Source organism: Oncorhynchus nerka, linkage group LG4, assembly GCF_034236695.1.
Source record: "Oncorhynchus nerka isolate Pitt River linkage group LG4, Oner_Uvic_2.0, whole genome shotgun sequence".
NCBI classification, from domain to species: Eukaryota; Metazoa; Chordata; class Actinopteri; order Salmoniformes; family Salmonidae; genus Oncorhynchus; species Oncorhynchus nerka.
This window is the reverse complement of record NC_088399.1, coordinates 65,921,954-65,942,283: the sequence shown is the minus strand read 5'-3', so window position 1 is coordinate 65,942,283 and position 20,330 is coordinate 65,921,954. Positions and strand designations below refer to the sequence as shown.

The 20,330-nt window shown below is 42.2% G+C and overlaps 1 protein-coding gene across 3 annotated transcripts in view; it reads right to left on the bottom strand.

The window, feature by feature from the left end:
- Window positions 1-14,085, bottom strand: part of LOC115128468 (semaphorin-4A-like) — a 45,591-nt gene extending 31,506 nt beyond the window's left edge. For 2 of the 3 annotated variants that reach the window (XM_029658324.2, XM_029658327.2), the window contains exons 1-2: window positions 13,821-14,085; window positions 516-767 (exon numbers count right to left, since the gene is read on the bottom strand). In XM_029658324.2, coding sequence (XP_029514184.1) covers window positions 516-612 — 97 coding nt within the window. In that variant the 5' untranslated portion in view covers window positions 613-767; window positions 13,821-14,085. The remainder of the gene's footprint in view (window positions 1-515; window positions 768-13,820) is intronic. The other variant, XM_029658325.2, reaches the window with a different exon arrangement.
- Between the last annotated feature and the right edge of the window lie 6,245 nt (window positions 14,086-20,330).

Sequence of the window (20,330 nt, the reverse complement as noted above, 5' to 3'; positions counted from 1 at the left end):
TGTTTAGCAATGCTTGTCACTCACGATCGCATTTCCCCCCTGTTAGCGCTGTTGCACTTCTGACCCTTCGTTGGTCCCGTTGAACCTCTATCTAGTCATATTAGGGATGCAATTACTACCAGAGCTACAATGGTGAGAACAATACTTACCGTGCCATTCCAAGTCATTGTCATTTTTCATATCATGATACCGAGTATAGGAGCATAGTTCAATTGGATGTACAAACGTCTGTGGACTGGGTGGGTCTCTCCAGCCCAAGCAGGGCATGATAGACAAGCATTCACACCAAGAGTGTCTTTTTGATATGTTCTTAAGTTTAGAAATATATATATTTTATCATCCATAGCTAAATACAGTCACTGGAGAGTATTCACAGCTGCAAAGTACTTTGCTTTAAGCCACTGTCACTTTAAGACAGCGAGACTAAATGAAAGCATTGGAATGTATCACTGGATTTCAAAAGTTCATACTCATAATCGAGGAGCTAACAAGATCATAAAAAGTGTTTGACTTACCCATAGGAAACGAGACCCGGGGGGTAAGCCTGGCCAAACATGTACCCATAACCCCTAGAATGACCACGATTATAGGGAGTGGGCCTTGGCGTTCCATGATGTCCCAAAGAGGGAGGAGAGAAAATCAGTGCTTGGGAGAAAGCGTCTGGCGAAAAGTGTCCGTTGTTTGTCTGTGTTAAAGACTGGTTCTGTCGGGGGAGCACAGAGGCAAAAGCCACTTCCTCTTGTCTCTGGAGCCAGCCGTCATCGCATCTGAGGGAGAGAGAAAAGAGAGAGAGAGAGATGGAGTCAGGGGAGGGAGGGTCAGAGAGAAAAGCAGTACTCCCTTGGCACTGTAGAGTTGTGGGTGGACAGAAAGCCTGCCAGCAAATGAATGACTCATTTCCCAAGTCTGCACTAAGAGGAACAAATAACTTCTGGGATATCCCAGAATTACTTAATGGACTAGTATATTTCATGTACAAGTAGGCACCACCTACCTACACAGGCTGTTCAGCGAAAAAAAAAACATTACAAGAAACCTCAAGGAAAAACCCTAATTAAATTAATGATTCATGCAGTGTGAACTCATTTCGGGAACAACTAGAGAAACACCTGACAAACTGATATCACTTAACAATCACTTTGAAATTCTATTTGACATAAGGAACATCATGGAGATTCAGTGAGAAATACAGATAAGACCTACTTTACTCTAGGTTGAAATGACTGCTACTCACAACAATATGAACCTTTTGATCAAGGGGAAGGTATTAACATGTTCACTGATATCCATCGTGCAAGCTAATTAAGGACCTATAACAAATTTCATATTTGCCTAATTCCACTTTGTTTTTCCAGGTTCTAGATTTCCCTGTATTCAGGCATTCGCTCTTAAAAAAAAATCTTACTTTTTTAATAGAAAAACAACATTTGATGTCCTAAGTCAGGGTTCCCCAACTGGCAGTGCTTTGATTTGGCGCCCGAAGTTTGAGCATTTAAAAAATATATATTTTTAAAATGTTGGAAATCTGTTCCAAAGTATTCCCATGAATGGTAGAATGGCGCCTGAGAGGATGGCTGACGTTATACAGTGGGGCAAAAAAGTATTTACCACTTGTTTAAGTGTACCTATGATGAAAATTACAGGCCTCATCTTTTTAAGTGGGAGAACTTGCACAATTGGTGGCTGACTAAATACTTTTTTGCCCCACTGTATGTGCTTCTAACCAACTGTTATTTTGTTAGTTTCTTTGCGATATTTCTATCTTTAAAAAAGAAACGTATTTTGTGCATAATGTTGCTGCTACCATCTCTTATGACCGAAAATAACTTTTGGACATCAGAACAGGAATTACTCACCACGAACTGGTAGAAGCTTTTTACTTTAATGATGAGTGAGACGGTAAGGACATACTTTCCCGGGAACAGGACCAAATCCCCATCACTTCCGCGAAGAGAGGACGGAGAGAAAAAAAAGGAGGCGGAGGTTGGGCTGCCTCCTAGGAATTCGTAGGCGAGCAAGTAAACCCCCACTGGCATCTGTTCAATTGGCCAACGTGCAAAATGTATGACCTACGAGCAAGTCTAAACTACCAACTTAACATTAAAAACTATAATATCTTATGTTTCACAGAGTCGTGGCTGAACGACAACATGAATAACATACAGTTGTGGCAGGTTTTAAACTGTATCAGAAGGACCGAACAGACGCCTCAGACACCACCTTTACAACACAGACGGCTATGCATTTGCGTGAGAAAACAGAGTAATGGCCTCTACTAAAAAGAGGATCCCATCCGCTAGGCCTAGTGTATTTATTTCTCAACTTTCCTAATATTAAGCACATTGGTTATATTTACAACCAGAGTATAGCCTACCTGGCTGGCATGAAAATGAACCACGGGAAAAGCGTCCTCCATTTGCTATATAAGTGTATAGGTCACATGTATTTCCCCCCCGCTGCACCTGTATCGAAACAGGTGCATGATAATAGTCCATTCTAAATCAAAACAAATTTCTCACACACGTGTATGGTATATGTAAAGACAAGATTAAATCAAGACTAGTCTGATGGGTGACAATATTTGCCTATCGCCTGTGAATGATATATTATCAATTGTGAATGATGCCCAGCATTAGAAACAATGCCCTTTTTTCTCTCGATTTGTCCAAATCATAGTCACACACCTCATGTAGCCTCACCCATAGGCATATGTTTTAATAAGGTCTGTATCACAGCTAAAGTGGCCAAATCACTTCTTAAAATTAAGCACATTAGGCTCTACACACCTTGTAAAGCTGATTAACTGGCATACAGTACCAGTCAAAAGTTTGTTGTTTTTAAGGGGTTTTCTTTATTAGGTGAAGACATCAAAAATATGAAATAACACACATGGAATCATGTAGTAGCCACCCTTTTCCTTGATGACAGCTTTGCATTCTCTTGGCATTCCCTCCCAGCTTCATGAGGAATGCTTTTCCTACAGTCTTGAAGGAGTTCCCACACATGCTGAGCACTGTTGGCTGATTTTCCTTCTCTGTGGTCCAACTCATCCCAAACCATCTCAATTTGGGTTGAGGTTGGGTAATTGTGGATGCTAGGTCATCTGATGCAGCACTCATCACTCTCCTTCTTGGTCAAATAGCCCTTACACAGCTTGGGGGTGTGTTGGTTCATTGACCTGTTGAATAATAAATTATGGTCCCACTAAGCGCAAACCAGATGGGATGGACTATCGCTGCAGAATGCTGTGGTAGCCATGCTGGTTAAGTGTGCCTTGAATTCTAAATCAATCACAGACCGTGTCACTAGCAAAGCACCATCACACCACCACCTCCATACATGTGGTCTACAGCTTATCATGGGATACTCTACTTCAAGCGAGCAAAATCCAGAGACTTCCTAAGATTTGTCCAATGATTGTACGTTGGCAAGTAATTATTTTTATTTTATTTAACTAGGCAAGTCTGTTAACCTGTAGTGACATCCCATCCCGTGAACGGGACCATTGTCATCATCTGACACTAATTAGCATAACCCAACGGATATAAACCTTCCTAGAAAATATTCCTATTCATGAAAATCACAGCTTAGCCTTTTGTTAATGACCCTGTCGTCTCAGATTTTCAAAATATGCTTTACAGCCAACGCTAGACAAGCATTTGTGTAAGTTTATCATAGCCTAGCATAGCATTATGCCTTGCTAGCAGCAGGCAACCTTGTCACGGAAATCAGAAAAGCAATCAAATGAAATCGTTTACCTTTGATGAGCTTCGGATGTTTTCACTCACGCAACTCCCAGGTAGACAGCAAAAGTTCATTTTTTCCCTAAAAGATTATTTTTGTAGGCGAAATAGCTCCGTTTGTTCTTCACGTTTGGCTGAGAAATTGCCCGGATATTGCGGTCACCCATATTCCAAATTAGCTCCATAATATCGACAGAAACATGGCAAACGTTGTTTAGAATCCATCCTCAAGGTGTTTTTCTGATATCTATTCGATAATATATCCGTCGGGACAATTCGTTTTTCACTAGGACTGATTTGGAGTAATGGCTACCTCTATTTTACGTGAGAATCTCTCTCGGGGCCACCATGTGACCACTTACGCAATTCTTCTTCTATTCTTCAACAGAAATGCGTAAAACTACGTCACAATGCTGTACACACCTTGGGAAATACGTAGAAAGCGTAAACTCGTTGATGGTACATTCACAGCTGAACAAGGAGTAATTGGAACGCAGCGCTTTCAAAACCTGGGGCACTTCCGGATTAGATTTTTCTCAAGCTTTCGCCTGCAACATCAGTTCTGTTATACTCACAGACAATATCTTTTGGAAACGTTAGTGTTTTCTATCCAAAGCTGTCAATTATATGCATATTCTAGCATCTTTTCCTGACAAAATATCCCATTTAAAACGGGAACGTTTCTTTCCCAAAAATGAAAATACTGCCCCCTAACACCAAGAGGATAACCTCTTTGAACCACCCATCCCGGATCCGGTATAATTTTTATTTATTTCACTTTTATTTAACCTCTTTAAGTCGACCCCCTACTTTTTCGAACATTCTGTTAAAAATCGCGCAACATTTCAGCGCCCTGCTACTCATGCCAGGAATATAGTATATGCATATGATTAGTATGTGTGGATAGAAAACACTCAGACATTTATAAAACTGGTTAAATCACGGCTGTGACTATAACAGAACGTGCGTTTCATCGAAAAGTGCAGGAAAATCTGATCACTGAAAATGGGAAAATATATCCATGCGCCACTTCAACCCATTGTTAAACATGAAGCACATTAAATGGGGCCGAGGTTGCAATACCTACAGCTTCCACACGAGTCTTGTCATTTGCCTACGATTTGTTTCTTGGTCAAACGGACACAAGGCAGCGCAGTTCTTCCGGTCTCCGACCGGATATTTTGGTTGAGATTTACCCGGAAATTATTTCCAGACGTACAGCTATAGAATATACAGCCTCGTGATCAATTTGATCGCTTATTAACGTTTACTAATACCTAAAGTTGCATTACAAAAGTATTTCGAAGTGTTTTGTGAAAGTTTATCGTCGACTTTTTTAATTTTAAAAAATGACGTTACGTTATAAAATGCTATTTTTTTCCTTGATCACACAGTCTTCATAGATCGATATCTAGGCTATATATGGACCGATTTAATCGAAAAAAAATACCCAATAGTGATGTTTATGGGACATCTAGGAGTGCCAACAAAGAAGATGGTCAAAGGTAATGAATGTTTTATATTTTATTTGTGCGTTGTGTAGCGCCGCCTATGCTAATTATTTTGTTTACGTCCCCTGCGGGTCTTTTGGGGTGTTATATGCTATCAGATAATAGCTTCTCATGCTTTCGCCGAAATGCATTTTAAAAATCTGACTTGTTGCCTGGATTCACAATGAGTGTAGCTTTAATTCAGTACCCTGCATGTGTATTTTAATGAACGTTTGAGTTAACGAGTACTATTAGCATTTAGCGTAGTGCATTTGCATTTCCAGATGTCTAGATGGGACGCCTGCGTGTCAGGTAGGAGCAAGAGGTTAACCAGGTAGGCTAGTTGAGAACAAGTTCTCATTTGCAACTGCGACCTGGCCAAGATAAAGCATAGCAGTGTGAACAGACAACACAGAGTTACACATGGTGTAAACAATTAAAAAGTCAATAACACAGTAGAAAAAAAGGGGAGTCTATATACATTGTGTGCAAAAGGCATGAGGAGGTAGGCGAATAATTACAATTTTGCAGATTAACACTGGAGTGATAAATGATCAGATGGTCATGTACAGGTAGAGATATTGGTGTGCAAAAGAGCAGAAATGTAAATAAATAAAAACAGTATGGGGATGAGGTAGGTAAAAATGGGAGGGCTATTTACCGATAGACTATGTACAGCTGCAGCGATTGGTTAGCTGCTCAGATAGCAGATGTTTGAAGTTGGTGAGGGAGATAAAAGTCTCCAACGACTTTTGCAATTCGTTCCAGTCACAGGCAGCAGAGAACTGGAACGAAAGGCGGCCAAATGAAGTGTTGGCTTTAGGGATGATCAGTGAGATACACCTGCTGGAGCGCGTGCTATGGATGGGTGTGGCCATCGTGACCAGTGAACTGAGATAAGGTGGAGCTTTACCTAGCATGGACTTGTAGATGACCTGGAGACAGTGGGTCTGGCGACGAATATGTAGCGAGGGCCAGCCGACTAGGGCATACAAGTCGCAGTGGTGGGTGGTATAAGGTGCTTTAGTGACAAAACAGATGGCACTGTGATAAACTGCATCCAGTTTGCTGAGTAGAGTGTTGGAAGCAATTTTGTAGATGACATCGCTGAAGTCGAGGATCGGTAGGATAGTCAGTTTTACTAGGGTAAGTTTGGCGGCGTGAGTGAAGGAGGCTTTGTTGCGGAATAGAAAGCAGACTCTTGATTTGATTTTCGATTGGAGATGTTTGATATGAGTCTGGAAGGAGAGTTTACAGTCTAGCCCAGACACCTAGGTACTTATAGATGTCCACATATTCAAGGTCGGAACCATCCAGGGTGGTGATGCTGGTCAGGCGTGCGGGTGCAGGCAGCGAACGGTTGAAAAGCATGCATTTGGTTTTACTAGCGTTTAAGAGCAGTTGGAGGCCACGGAAGGAGTGTTGTATGGCATTGAAGCTCGTTTGGAGGTTAGATAGCACAGTGTCCAAGGACGGGCCGGAAGTATATAGAATGGTGTCGTCTGCGTAGAGGTGGATCAGGGAATCGCCCGCAGCAAGAGCAACATCATTGATATATACAGAGAAAAGAGTCGGCCCGAGAATTGAACCGTGGCACCCCCATAGAGACTGCCAGAGGACCGGACAGCATGCCCTCTGACTTGACACACTGAACTCTGTCTGCAAAGTAATTGGTGAACCAGGCAAGGCAGCCATCCGAAAAACCGAGGCTACTGAGTCTGCCGATAAGAATATGGTGATTGACAGAGTCGAAAGCCTTGGCAAGGTCGATGAAGACGGCTGAACAGTACTGTCTTTTATCGATGGCGGTTATGATATTGTTTAGTAATTGTCATCAGCAACGCTGAATAGCATAGCGCCACAGTCAAATAATATTACTAGAAAATATATCATATTCATGAAATCACATGTGCAATATTGCAAAACACAGCGTAGCCTTTGGTTAATCCACCTGTCGTCTCAGATTTTGAAATTATGCTTTACAGCGAAAGCAATAAGCGTTTGTGTAAGTTTATTGATCGCTCGACAAAACAATAAGTACACTTAGCATCAGGTAACTTGGTCACGAAAATCAGAAAAGAAATCAAATTAATTGTTTACCTTTGATGATCTTCAGATGTTTTCACTCACAAGACTCCCAGTTAGACAACAAATGTTCCTTTTGTTCCATTTTAACTCCTAAACATATGTAGACTTGCCATATTAAAAGGGTTGAATATTTGACAACGGGCGTCAGGGTCTTGTCACGACCACCATGGGGCACTCTGTTCACAACGTTGACATAAGCAAACCTCTAACCCACATGGCACCATACACGCTATCTGCCCGGTACAGTTGAAACCGGTGAAGTGCACACTTCTAAAGAGTGCCAATGGCCATTGAAGGTGAGCATGACAGGTCAAGACCCTGGTGAGAACAACAAGGACGCAGATGAGCTTCCCCGAGACAGTTTCTGACTGTTTGTGCAGAAAGTTTTCGGTTGTGCAAACCCCCAGTTTCATCAGCTGTCCCGGTGGCTGGTCTCAGACGATCCCGCGGGTGAAGAGGTCGGATGTGGAGGTCCTGGGCTGGCATGGTTACACGTGGTCTGCAGTTGTGAGGCCGCAGACCAGAGAAATGAACATTCAATTATCTGGAAACTGCTTTGTTGGACAATCCTGCAGTCAGCAAGCCAATTGTACGCTTCCTCAAAACTTGAGACATCTGTGGCATTGTGTTTTGTGGCAAAACTGGGATGTCTACAAATTTGTGCAAAAAAAAAATATGGAGAAATAAGCTTGTGCTAATGGAACATTTCTGGGATCTTTTTTTTCAGCTCATGAAACCTGGGACCACCACTTTACACTTTACATGTTGCGTTTATACACACATATATATGTGATATATATATATATATATATATATATCTACACACATACAAAAATGTGGTCACCCCTTCAAATTACTGGATTTGGCTACTTCAGCCAGACCCGTTGCTGACAGGTGTATAAAAATCGAGCACACCACCATACAATCTCCATAGACAATGGCCTTACAGAAGTGGTAAAGTAAAAACCCAAACTCGTCTGTGCAACAATACCGGTATATAGTAAAATATGGTATACCACCCTGCCTTAAATATAATACCCATCATCCGATTTGGACCAATGCCACCCACAGGCACACCCAAATCATAGGGTAGACTATGGCAAGATCCAGTTGTTCTGGGTGAGTTATAACTTCACAGCCAATATAATGCCCGCATAAAACCCTCATTCTGCAATTCTGAGAAGAGACCGTAGCAAGGCCCCTGACAGTAGGCAGAGCGCATTTAAAATGAAAGGAGGAGGTGGGCTTAAAGAAAACAATCCACTAATTCACAGAGTTAAATATTGTGGGAACATTTTTTTTATTTTGTTATTATAATAAGGTTGGTAGCAACGGGAAAATTGTTATGGAAATCTTCTGAACCTCAAGTTGACTTCAAAACCCACAATGCAATGCTCGCTCTTTGGCTGGCTAGCTGGCTAGCTAGCTAGCACACAAACGTAGCTACACACATTAATACCAAAGTCAATATCAGCAAGTGAAGAACCTAGTTAGCTGTAAAAAAAAAAATAAAAAAAATAAAAACATATACCCTAAACAAACTGCATTATCAATTTAGAAGTCTACAATCTCAATATGTTCAACCTGCAGATCGATGTGTCTCGCTGAGTGGAGTCTTTGCAACGGCACCATGCAACGTACCCATGGAGAATGATATAGAAAACTAGTGGCCAAAAGGCAGAATTAGCATGGGCAGCACCATTTTAATGTTGTCAACTGGGTGAGACTTCTGACTTCATTGGCTGAGCCCTCCTGGTGACCCTGTTGGAGTCGTGTCCAACCAGGTCATCAGGAGGCTTCAGCCAATTGTGTGTGGGTGGGTTGGGGTTCAGCCAAAATGTACTCAACGGCGTTGCCCCTGCCGTCACAGACTCTTTAAAATGGCACAGATACAAAGATGATTCCTCATATCTCTTTATGTATGCACCCTGGACTGAAGAGGCAGACAAATAGGAGAAATGTGATGGACCCTCTTAAATTACACATTTCTCAAGGTAGGAATATCGCAATTTTTTTTAATCAACATCTCATTTGAGAGAAGACGACCTCCTGTGTTTTGACATTGGCCAGTATTGAAATCTGACATGTATGATAGACATTTTTGCGGTGTAAAGTAGTAATTCCTATTAACTTCCAGTGTAGTGAGAGTGGCTTTATGGCAATGCTGTGTCGTACCGGACTCATTTCTGCCTGCTTGAACAGCAGTATCTCAGATGCACATGAAAACATGAAACGACCGCTGGAATCTATAGAACATCACTCAGAGATGCACAGACAATATATTTCAAAAGGAGAACGTTTTCTTTAATTTATAAGCAGAGGCTAAATTAATCTTCAAATACTTTTCATTTCACAGTACCATTCTAACTTACAAGTTTACTTTGGTGCGTAAGTCTGAATTGGGGCTAGACAGAACTTTATCTTTAAATAAAAATACATTTTGTATGCAGCTTTCCCAAATCAGTCAAACGATAACGGTGCAAAACAGAGCCACCAAAACAAAGGGATGAGGCGAATAAGCAAAGCAAACAGAAGCAAAGCTTTTCTGTGTGAGAACTGCTTCATTAAGAATGAGAGTTGCGTCCACAGCGACAATCGTTCATATGGTTATAATGTAAAAATGCGCGGGTCAAAACCATCAAAGTCCTGGCCCGGTATAATCCGAGACAAAATTGGGGACTAGGGTTATATGAAAACGTCACTAGGACTCATTGTGGTAGGGGTAACCCCAGCTGCAAAGAAAGAGGAGAAGACAAGAAAGAGAAGACTCGTCTTTGTCCAAGCCAGGCTACAGATGTGACATCGAGAGAGTGGGACAGAGAGAGAAAGAGCAAGCGAGAGCGAGGCAAAAGACAAAGGCAAATCTCCGGCGAAAGCTTTGATCCCCCTAGGCCCGTGGGGTTGCCATGACTACAGCAGATCTGACCAGCCCGGAGCGTAGAGTGGCGAGGAGGAGCAGCTCCGCAGACCCTCATATCAATTAAGTTCATGTCAATTAACTTGTGCCATTACTGGATTACTCATTAAACTAAAAAGGTCCGCAACAAATATGATGCGTTTAAAAAAGATTAAGTGTACAATACTGTTTACATATCTGGCTGTGTTGGCAAAATCACTACAAATCCCATTGAGCCAAGCGGTAAGAGGCTACCTGTTGCCACAGTTCCAAGAACAGACAGAAACTTCCAGCTAACCTTACAACTATATATCTCAAAACCGAACTTGGATTTGTGTTAAGGAGCAATGATATCCTTCGCCGCCGTTGTCTTACACGACAGATATCCCCAAACCAGTCATGACTATTTCAATAAATCATTTAAGTTTCTTTCCAGCAGATTTCTTGGTTACATGATTTTATAACTAGCAACAGAGTTTTGAAGTGTAGGGTGCAGTATTTATGACCTTTAGCAATGAGGGTGAAAATTAGCATAGTTCAGTTAGCCAGCCAAGGAAAACAAGCTTGGCACAGGATATAGCTGGGCGCACATGCCCACTAGGCTAATTAAGGACAGCGGTTATATTGTTTATGCCCTGATATAGTTGGCTGCATAAGGTTTAAAAATGAACACATTAGATGACAGATTTATAAGAAGAGCAAATTGATATACAATCCCAAAATCAGCTGTAACTGTCAGTCAAACAAAGCTTCAAATTATGTTTAAGTGAACCTGAAAACATTAAAGAAATGGCAAAGTCACTTCCATACACAGCAGACTCCTCCTCCTCACCACTTTATTACCAGGTCTGACGAGGGGTTTGGGGTTTTAGTTGAGTGTGCGGGTATGCGTGCGTTCATGCGTGTGTCTAGCTGAGGTTGAGTGTGTTTATCTGCATGTCTAATGGCGTGTATCGGTGTGTGTGTGCGTGCATGCACACATGCTGCACAACTGTTTTTCCAAGAACAAGCCAATTAACTAGGCTGCAATAGCACACTGCCCCCCCCCATACAAAGCATACAAAGCCTCTTCAATAGACAAAACCACTAGACACCTGCACTTCTGCCCACCACCACGCACCTTTATCTGCTTTCACATACTCCTCACTGACTCATGATATGAAGATCTGAGGGAAAAGCCCCCATTTATGAACAATACTGTCAGACGAAAGGGTTGGAGAACTTCAGACTACCAGCCAGGCTATAAAGCATCAGCATGTCCAGAGGCTGAAGCTGACTTCAAACAAGATGATTGTGCTGTGCAGGCTTTGGTTTCAAGAGCTGTGGAGATCCTCCACCAATGACAGAAGGAGGCTTGAGCGATATACTGTTTTTTCTCCCAAAATACAGATGGTATGATTTTCAATACCATAAAAAAAGTATATAGTGTGTGTAATAAATATATATATGTAGACACTTTCAAATGAGTGGATTCAGCTATTTCAGACACACCCGTTGATGACAGTTATTTAAAACAGCCATGCAATCTCCATAGACAAACATTGGCAGTAGAATGACCTTACTGAAGGGCTTATTGACTCAACGTGGCACCGTCAACTTTACAACAAATCTGTTTGTCAAATACAAATACAGCATACAATGACATTCTAGACAATTCTGTGCTTCCAACTTAGATCAGTGTGGAAAAACTTGACTGGCCTGCACAGAGCCCTGACCTCAACCCCATCAAACACCTTTGGGATGAATTGGAACGCTGATTGCAAACCAGGCCTAATCACCCAACATCAGTGCACGACCTCACTAATGCTCGTGACTGAATGGAAGCAAGTCCCTGCAGCAATGTTCCAACATCTAATGGAAAGCCTTCCCAGAAGAGTGGAGGTTGTTATAGCAGCAAAGGGAGGGGTCCAACTCCATATTAATGCCCATGATTTTGGAATGAGATGTTAGACGAGCAGGTGTCCACAAACTGTAGGTCATGTGGCATATGTAAAATGTGTCACATAAATTATATCCAGCGCAGGGCTCCAGCTATGCATTTGCTTTGCTAACTTGATAGTTACGAGGCTAGATGTCAAGATCAAGCTTCTTGGTTAGAGCAGAGACATTCAATCCCCTCATGCCTTTGTCTCTGTGTGTGTGTCCAATTTTTTTTGTGAAATAGCACCCCTTGTGCGCACATTCGGTAATACATTCGGTATATATCCTGTTATGGTACAGAAGCGGTATAACTACGACAATCTGGATACCACCCAACCCTAGACAGAATCATTAGTTTGTGCGCCTCTGATGCACACCTCAACCATCTATCCAATTTTCCACTTGAGTGGGTAAGAGCAAGACAACCCTCCCTCTCCTTCCCTTTGCCACAAAGACAACAGTCAGTCAACGACTTCCTTCATATTTGCAGCCAAGCATGGCTTTCCGTTGGCATTAGATCTGTCACAGAATAACAAAAATGCATTAAAATCACTTTGAAACACAAATGTAGCCATTTCATGAGTTAGCCTATATTGCATGGGTATTCTGCATTCTCCATCTCCGAGCAGCAGTGACAATGGAATCAGGAGGTAGACTCACGTTTGAGAGCGCGTAGACAATCCTAACCTACATCTTTAAGATGTTATTGACCCAGTCAAATAAATTGTTTTATATGTCACATGTGTCGAATACAACAGGTGTAGATCTTACGGTGAAATGCTCACTTACAAGCTTTTAACCAACAATACGTTTAAGAAAAATAAATTAAATAGATGAGTAAAAAATATAACAAGTAAAGAGCAGCAGTAAAATAACAGAAGTGAGGCTATACAGGGGGTACCGGTACAGAATCAATGTGCGGGTGGGGGGCACAGGTTAATCGGTTTAACTGCTTGAAAATGAACAGACTAGCTAATGAGTGTTTTAGGTCTGATACGGTTGGTCATTATATCAACAACTGAAAAGTTTCACCAAGCTGTAATGAGTTTGGTTGGCCAACTTCGCTGGGCAAAACACAGACAGACAACCAAGTCAAAGGTTATGAACTAGTGAATATAGCTTATTTTTCCACTGCTGATATTATTCGACAACCACAAACATTGGATTCCAGAGTGAACGCCGCAACTGAATTTCATAACAGTAAAAAAAAACAAAAGTACAAGACAAATGGAAAACAATCCCCACATTCCACTCCCAAAACATTCCACAGCGCGAGTCCGCCAGAGGAAAACACGTGTTTTCCAAAGTTCATCCCATAATTGTTGCTTTCTCTTGGTTTACAACACCCAGCGCGCAAAAGGCATTCAGAATCGTTTGCAAAATACAAGCGTGTATTATCACAAATCTTGTTTTGTTCCGTCCCCATTTACAATGCAAATTCGACAAAACATATGAAGGCTACCACGAAAGCAACGTTATGCTGGCTGTAACATGGGCCGTTTACAATCAAAACGTTCACTGAATGAAAAGCTGAACTAGCAACAATGTTCGGGCTAACAACGTTAAGTGGTTGTGCTGGTTCAAATGTACTAATTTAAAGTACATAGCTAGCCTATCTAACGCGCTCTACAGCAAATCAATTGAAAAAGGCTACTAAAAGTGCCTACTCGTCAGTGTTCTTACCTACATCTCAAAGGGCAGAGAACAAGGTATCTTCACGGAATGCGTTTATGCGTGTCTTCTCCCGGCGTTGTTCTATCCAGCGCACCCTTGCGTTCAGGTAGGCTGGATTGGTGTAGTAGTTTACGCCGCTCAGGTAGCAAGCTCTGCTCTCGCTTCCGAACGAAATAAGTCGTGCCCACAAAAGGAAACCGCTGACCGTAAACATTTGCTCTTGGAGCTCCCAGTGGAAAAAACGCCTGTCTGCCTGGCCTGCCTCCTCCCATATAATTGTATGGCCTCCGCTCAGCAAAGTGAACACACGGTTGATCAACAGATTACCGTAGACTATCTCTCTTGATCAACAGGCGCCATCTATAGGAGGAAACCGGTAAGACTATAACCAAAGATTGTATTATCCTCTGCTGTTGATAACACAATATTATAGGTTATACAGATCAAATCCACTATGTTGCTTGTGGTCACATCATTACATTTTCCCTTCATTACAATTAATGTTAATACATTTTTCTCAATGCCTTTGTCAACTTTAAAGCCCATTCTGGCTTTTTACTAGTATCATCCACTACTAACTTCAGCAGAGCATTCATTCTGGCTTTTTTGGACAATATTATAATAGGTATCATCCACTATTTCTAAAAAAACTAAACAAAATACAGTTACAAGCAATACAAAAATAAAAATGCTACAATAAATATTTAAAATGGGCAAAGGGGACAAGAGTCTCAAGTTTAAGTTTAGACTGCAGGCTATTCCATAAGCAAGGAGCGTAACAGGAAAAGGCAGCCCTACCCGACTCTGTGGAAATCGCATGGGCCTCAAGTGTAATCCATGCTTGAGACCTGGTTTTAGGAATTCTAATTCTAATGTTGATGAGTGATGATAAATAAGAAGGTAGCTTATTCAGAAGTGCTTTATAGACAAACACGAGAGCATGTTGTTCTCGTCTCATGGACAGCGAAGTCCAACCTACATTTTTATATAAAACACAGTGGTGAGTTCTGTAGCTAGCACCCGTGTCACGTTCTGACCTTAGTTCCTTTGTTTTGTCTTTGTTTTAGTATGGTCAGGGCGTGAGTTGGGGTGGGCAGTCTATGTTCCTTTTTCTATCATTTGGGATTTCTGTGTTTGGCCTGGTATGGTTCTCAATCAGAGGCAGCTGTCAATCGTTGTCCCTGATTGAGAACCATACTTAGGTAGCCTGGTTTCACTGTTGAGTTGTGGATGATTATTTTCTGTAGTGTATGTTCACCATACAGAACTGTTTAGTTTATCGTTTTTTGTTGTTTTGTTCGAGTATTCGTTTTCATTACAGGTGCTCCCGTCTGTCCTGAGCTGCCAGAGTCTCCCGTCTGTCCTGAGCTGCCAGAGTCTCCCGTCTGTCCTGAGCTGCCAGAGTCTCCCGTCTGTCCTGAGCTGCCAGAGTCTCCCGTCTGTCCTGAGCTGCCAGAGCCGCCCGTCTGTCCTGAGCTGCCAGAGCCGCCCGTCTGTCCTGAGCTGCCAGAGCCGCCCGTCAGTCAGGAGCTGCCAGAGCCGCCCGTCAGTCAGGAGCTGCCAGAGCCGCCCGTCAGTCAGGAGCTGCCAGAGCCGCCCCTCAGTCAGGAGCTGCCGGAGCCGCCCGTCAGTCAGGAGCTGCCGGAGCCGCCCGTCAGCCAGGAGCTGCCGGAATCGCCCGTCACGCCGGCGCTGCCGGAATCGCCCTTCACTCCGGAGCTGCCAGAGTCTCCCGCCTGTCCGGTGCTGCCGGAATCTCCCGTCCGTCCGGTGCTGCCGGAATGTCCCGTCCATTCTGGACCCGGGACTAGGGTCCCCAGTCTGAGGTCGGCGGCGAGGGTCGCCGCTCTAAAGAGGCCACGGAGGCAGGTGAAGAGGCGGACAAAAACTGTGGTGGAGTGGGGTCCACGTCCTGCGCCAGAGCCACCACCGCGGACAGACGCCCACCCAGACCCTCCCCTATAGGTTCAGGTTTTGCGTCCGGAGTCCGCACCTTTGGGGGGAGTACTGTCACGTTCTGACCTGAGTTCCTTTGTTTTGTCTTTGTTTTAGTATGGTCAGGGCGTGAGATGGAGCAGTCTGTTCCTTTTTCTATAATTTGGGATTTCTGTGTTTGGCCTGGTATGGTTCTCAATCAGAGGCAGCTGTCAATCGTTGTCCCTGATTGAGAACCATACTTAGGTAGCCTGGTTTCATTTTTGAGTTGTGGGTGATTATTTTCTGTAGTGTATGTTCACCATACAGAACTGTTTTGTTTATTGTTTTTTGTTCTTTTGTTCGAGTATTCGTTTTCATTAAAAGGCATAATGAATACTTACCACACTGCACCTTGGTCCTCCTCTCTTTCTCCCAACGACGAACGTTACAACCCGTAATAAACCTACAGTGGGGCAAAAAAGTATTTAGTCAGCCACCAATTGTGCAAGTTCTCCCACTTAAAAAGATGAGAGAGACCTGTAATTTTCATCATAGGTACACTATGACAGACAAAATGAGAAAAAAAATCCAGAAAATCACATTTTTGTATGAATTTATTTGCAAATTATGGTGGAAAATAAGTATTTGGTCACCAACAAACAAGTAAGATTTCTGGCTCTCACAGACCTGTAACTTCTTCTTTAAGAGACTCATCTGTCCTCCACTCGTTACCTGTATTAATGGCACCTGTTTGAACTTGTTATCAGTATAAAAGACACCTGTCCACAACCTCAAACAGTCACACTCCAAACTCCACTATGGCCAAGACCAAAGAGTTGTCAAAGGACACCAGAAACAAAATTGTAGACCTGCACCAGGCTGGGAAGACTGAATCTGCAATAGGTAAGCAGCTTGGTTTGAAATCAACTGTGGGAGCAATTATTAGGAAATGGTAGACATACAAGACCACTGATAATCTCCCTCGATCTGGGGCTCCACGCAAGATCTCACCCCGTGGGGTCAAAATGATCACAAGAACGGTGAGCAAAAATCCCAGAACCACACGGGGGGACCTAGTGAATGACCTGCAGAGAGCTGTGACCAAAGTAACAAAGCCTACCATCAGTAACACACTACGCCGCCAGGGACGCAGGATTTGCAGTTCCAGACGTATCCCCCTGCTTAAGCCAGTACATGTCCAGGCCCGTCTGAAGTTTGCTAGAGAGCATTTGGATGAACCAGAAGAAGATTGGGAGAATGTCATATGGTCAGATGAAACCAAAATATAACTTTTTGGTAAAAACTCAACTCGTCGTGTTTGGAGGACAAAGAATGCTGAGTTGCATCCATCCAAAGAACACCATACCTACTGTGAAGCATGGGGGTGGAAACATCATGCTTTGGGGCTGTTTTTCTGCAAAGGGACCAGGACTACTGATCCGTGTTAAAGGAAAGAATGAATGGGGCCATGTATCGTGAGATTTTGAGTGAAAACCTCCTTCCATCAGCAAGGGCATTGAAGATGAAACATGGCTGAGTCTTTCAGCATGACAATGATGGGGGAATGGGCCAAAATACCAGCAACAGTGTGTGAAAACCTTGTGAAGACTTACAGAAAATGTTTGACCTCTGTCATTGCCAACAAAGGGTATATAACAAAGTATTGAGATAAACCTTTGTTATTGACCAAATACGTATTTTCCACCATAATTTGCAAATAAATTCATTAAGAATCCTACAATGTGATTTTCTGGATTTTTTTCCTCATTTTGTCTGTCATAGTTGAAGTGTACCTATGATGAAAATTACAGGCCTCTCTCATCTTTTTAAGTGGGAGAACTTGCACAATTGGTGGCTGACTAAATACTGTTTTGCCCCACTGTAAGTGCGCAATGAGAAGTAGCATCCAGCGATTTAAGTGTTGATGCCATAGCATGCATGTAAATAATAGCCCCATAATCTATAACAGACATAAAAGTAGCTTGCACAATTTGTCTTCTATTTGTGGAGGACAAGCATGTCCTGTTTCTATGGAGGAAGCCTAGCTTGTTTTTTTTAGCCATTTACAAAGTTCATCAATATGCATTTTAAAAGACAGTTTATCATCCAACCATATCCCTAAGTATTTATATGCAGAGACCTGATTAATTCGAGAACCATCTAAGCTCGTAAGTGCAAGTGTATTTTCAACCAACTTTTTGAACCTATTAAAAATCATAAAATGTGTTTTCTTTGCATTTAAAACAAGTTTCAGCTGTATAAAAGACTTGTAATATCTTAAAATAATAGTGATAATGCTTGGTCAGCCGTTGACAGTGTCATCAGCATATAAATGAACTTGACACTTTCTTATCTCATCACCAATATTGTTTATGTAGAGAGTGAACAGTAATAGACCAAGTATAGAACCTTGTGGGACCCCTTTAACCAACTCCAATGGCTCTGACTGGATGCCGTCAACTCTAACAGCTTGACTTCTATCCTTTAGATAGTTATGAAACCAACGACAGGCATCCAGTCCCAGTCCTATGGACGACAGCTTACCCAAAAGTATTGCATGGTCTACAGTGTCAAAAGCTTTAGATAAATCTATGAACAAGGCGGCACAATACTTTCTATTATCTAGGGCATTAGTAATATCATTTACAACACGTACAGTGGCCGTAATAGTACTGTGTTTATGTCTAAAGCCAGATTGATTACTAGAAAGAATACTGTTAATTAAAAAAGATTGTAGTTGCCTATTCACCAGTGACTCTAGAATTTTAGCCAAACAGGAGAGCTTAGAGATGGGCCGAAAATTATCCAACTCACTACCATCACCTCCCTTGAGGAGTGGTAAAACAAAAGCTGTTTTCCAAGATTTGGCCAATACACCATGGCTAAGGGCTGTTCTTAGGCACAGCCCTTAGCCGTGATATATTGGCCATATACCACAAACCCCCAACGTGCTTTATTGCCATTATAAACTGGTTATCAATGTAATTAGAGCAGTAGAAATAAATGTTGTCATACCCGTGGTATATACAGTCTGATATACCATGGCTGTCAGCCAATCAGGATTCAGGGCTCGAACCACCAGGTTTATAATTTGGAATAAGTAGGCCTAGCCAAATCGAATTGAACAAAACCAGAAACTAAGATGGCCACATGAGCTTTCCTAAGCTATTAATTTACACGGCTTTTGTAAAACATCCTTTTGGCCTATGCAAGTAAAAACCATTGGGTAGGCTCTTCACACATACCTTGCAGTCAAAACCACCTCTCTGATGATACATGGATGATTGTACCCAATAACATGTAAATAAATTACCTGGGAAAAGTTACATTTTTTATCCAATCATTTGTTTGATATATGCTGGATATGAAACCAAACTGAATTTACACAGCACAGGATCCATTAACCCACAACATCTGACTGCAACCCTGCACCTCAGAGCTCATTACATTACATGTAGATCAACAATCCGTTTTACCTGGTCACTACTTGATCTTGCACCCTCCACAGAACAGTTTCTGGCAATTCTCTGGTGAAAATTCGAAAAAGCTCTTCCCTCAGCCTTCTTGTTGGGCCGGTATACGGAAGGTCATTAAGGAAGGAACAAGAGAAACGCTTACTATAACAAACCATCATTTTTTCATCGTGTCATTTAAACCAATTTTCCGCCTCAGACGCTATCTTGGATAGACAGGTGGCCGTTGCATGCCTATGCCAGCGGCAATTTCGAGACAGTTTGACAACTGCTAAAACAAATATCGCTGTATCAACGCTGAGACGCTTTGCAAGGGAAGCCAATCAGCGTTGAGCTAAACTGAGCGAGCTCAACTATGAATGGTCCAGGCGCACCAACAACAAAAAAAGGGAAGCCAGTGTGGATTTGGTGGCACTCCTATTGAGAGCATAACTCATTGACAGAAACAACTTCAATTGTTGCATCTCGTTGTGTCGTTGTCCTCCAGTGGCTAGCTAGCCAGCTAGCTAAATTTGACCCTTTCCTAAATTAGCCATGGATGGAGATAGGGATTTGGACTTGTGGTTTTACTTAAAACAACATACAGGACAATGATTATAACTGTGATTCTGATCCAACCATTAATTCATACATTGTTGTGCCCCTGGCCTGAGAAGATTGACGTTCAATATGTAGCTAGATGTAGAAGGCTATTGTTAACTAGCTAACATTGTCCATGAAAGTTAGGCTAGCGAGCAAGCATTTTAGCCAGGTAGCCTAAAGACAACAAAAAATAAAAGTATGTACTGTATGACAGAGTTATAGACCGTTTTGTCAGCACGAAAGAGAGGATGGCATTGGTGTTTCTCTACAAGTAGGGTGAGTCATCACGTTTTTCTACTTGGACGAACGCGCACAGAAATCAGAACCATGGACAGCCACATCATATTTAGCTTACGTTGATGGCATTCGCGCGAATGGCAATGTTTCATGCCTCTGCAGGACTTTCCAAATATACAAAATGATAGGTGAGTGTATTGACAGCACCTACATATATTGGTCTATAGCCTACATCTTATCTGACAGGATAAATAAACGGTGCTTGTTGCCATAACACATTATTCACTAGGTCTGCAATTATTGCAATTAT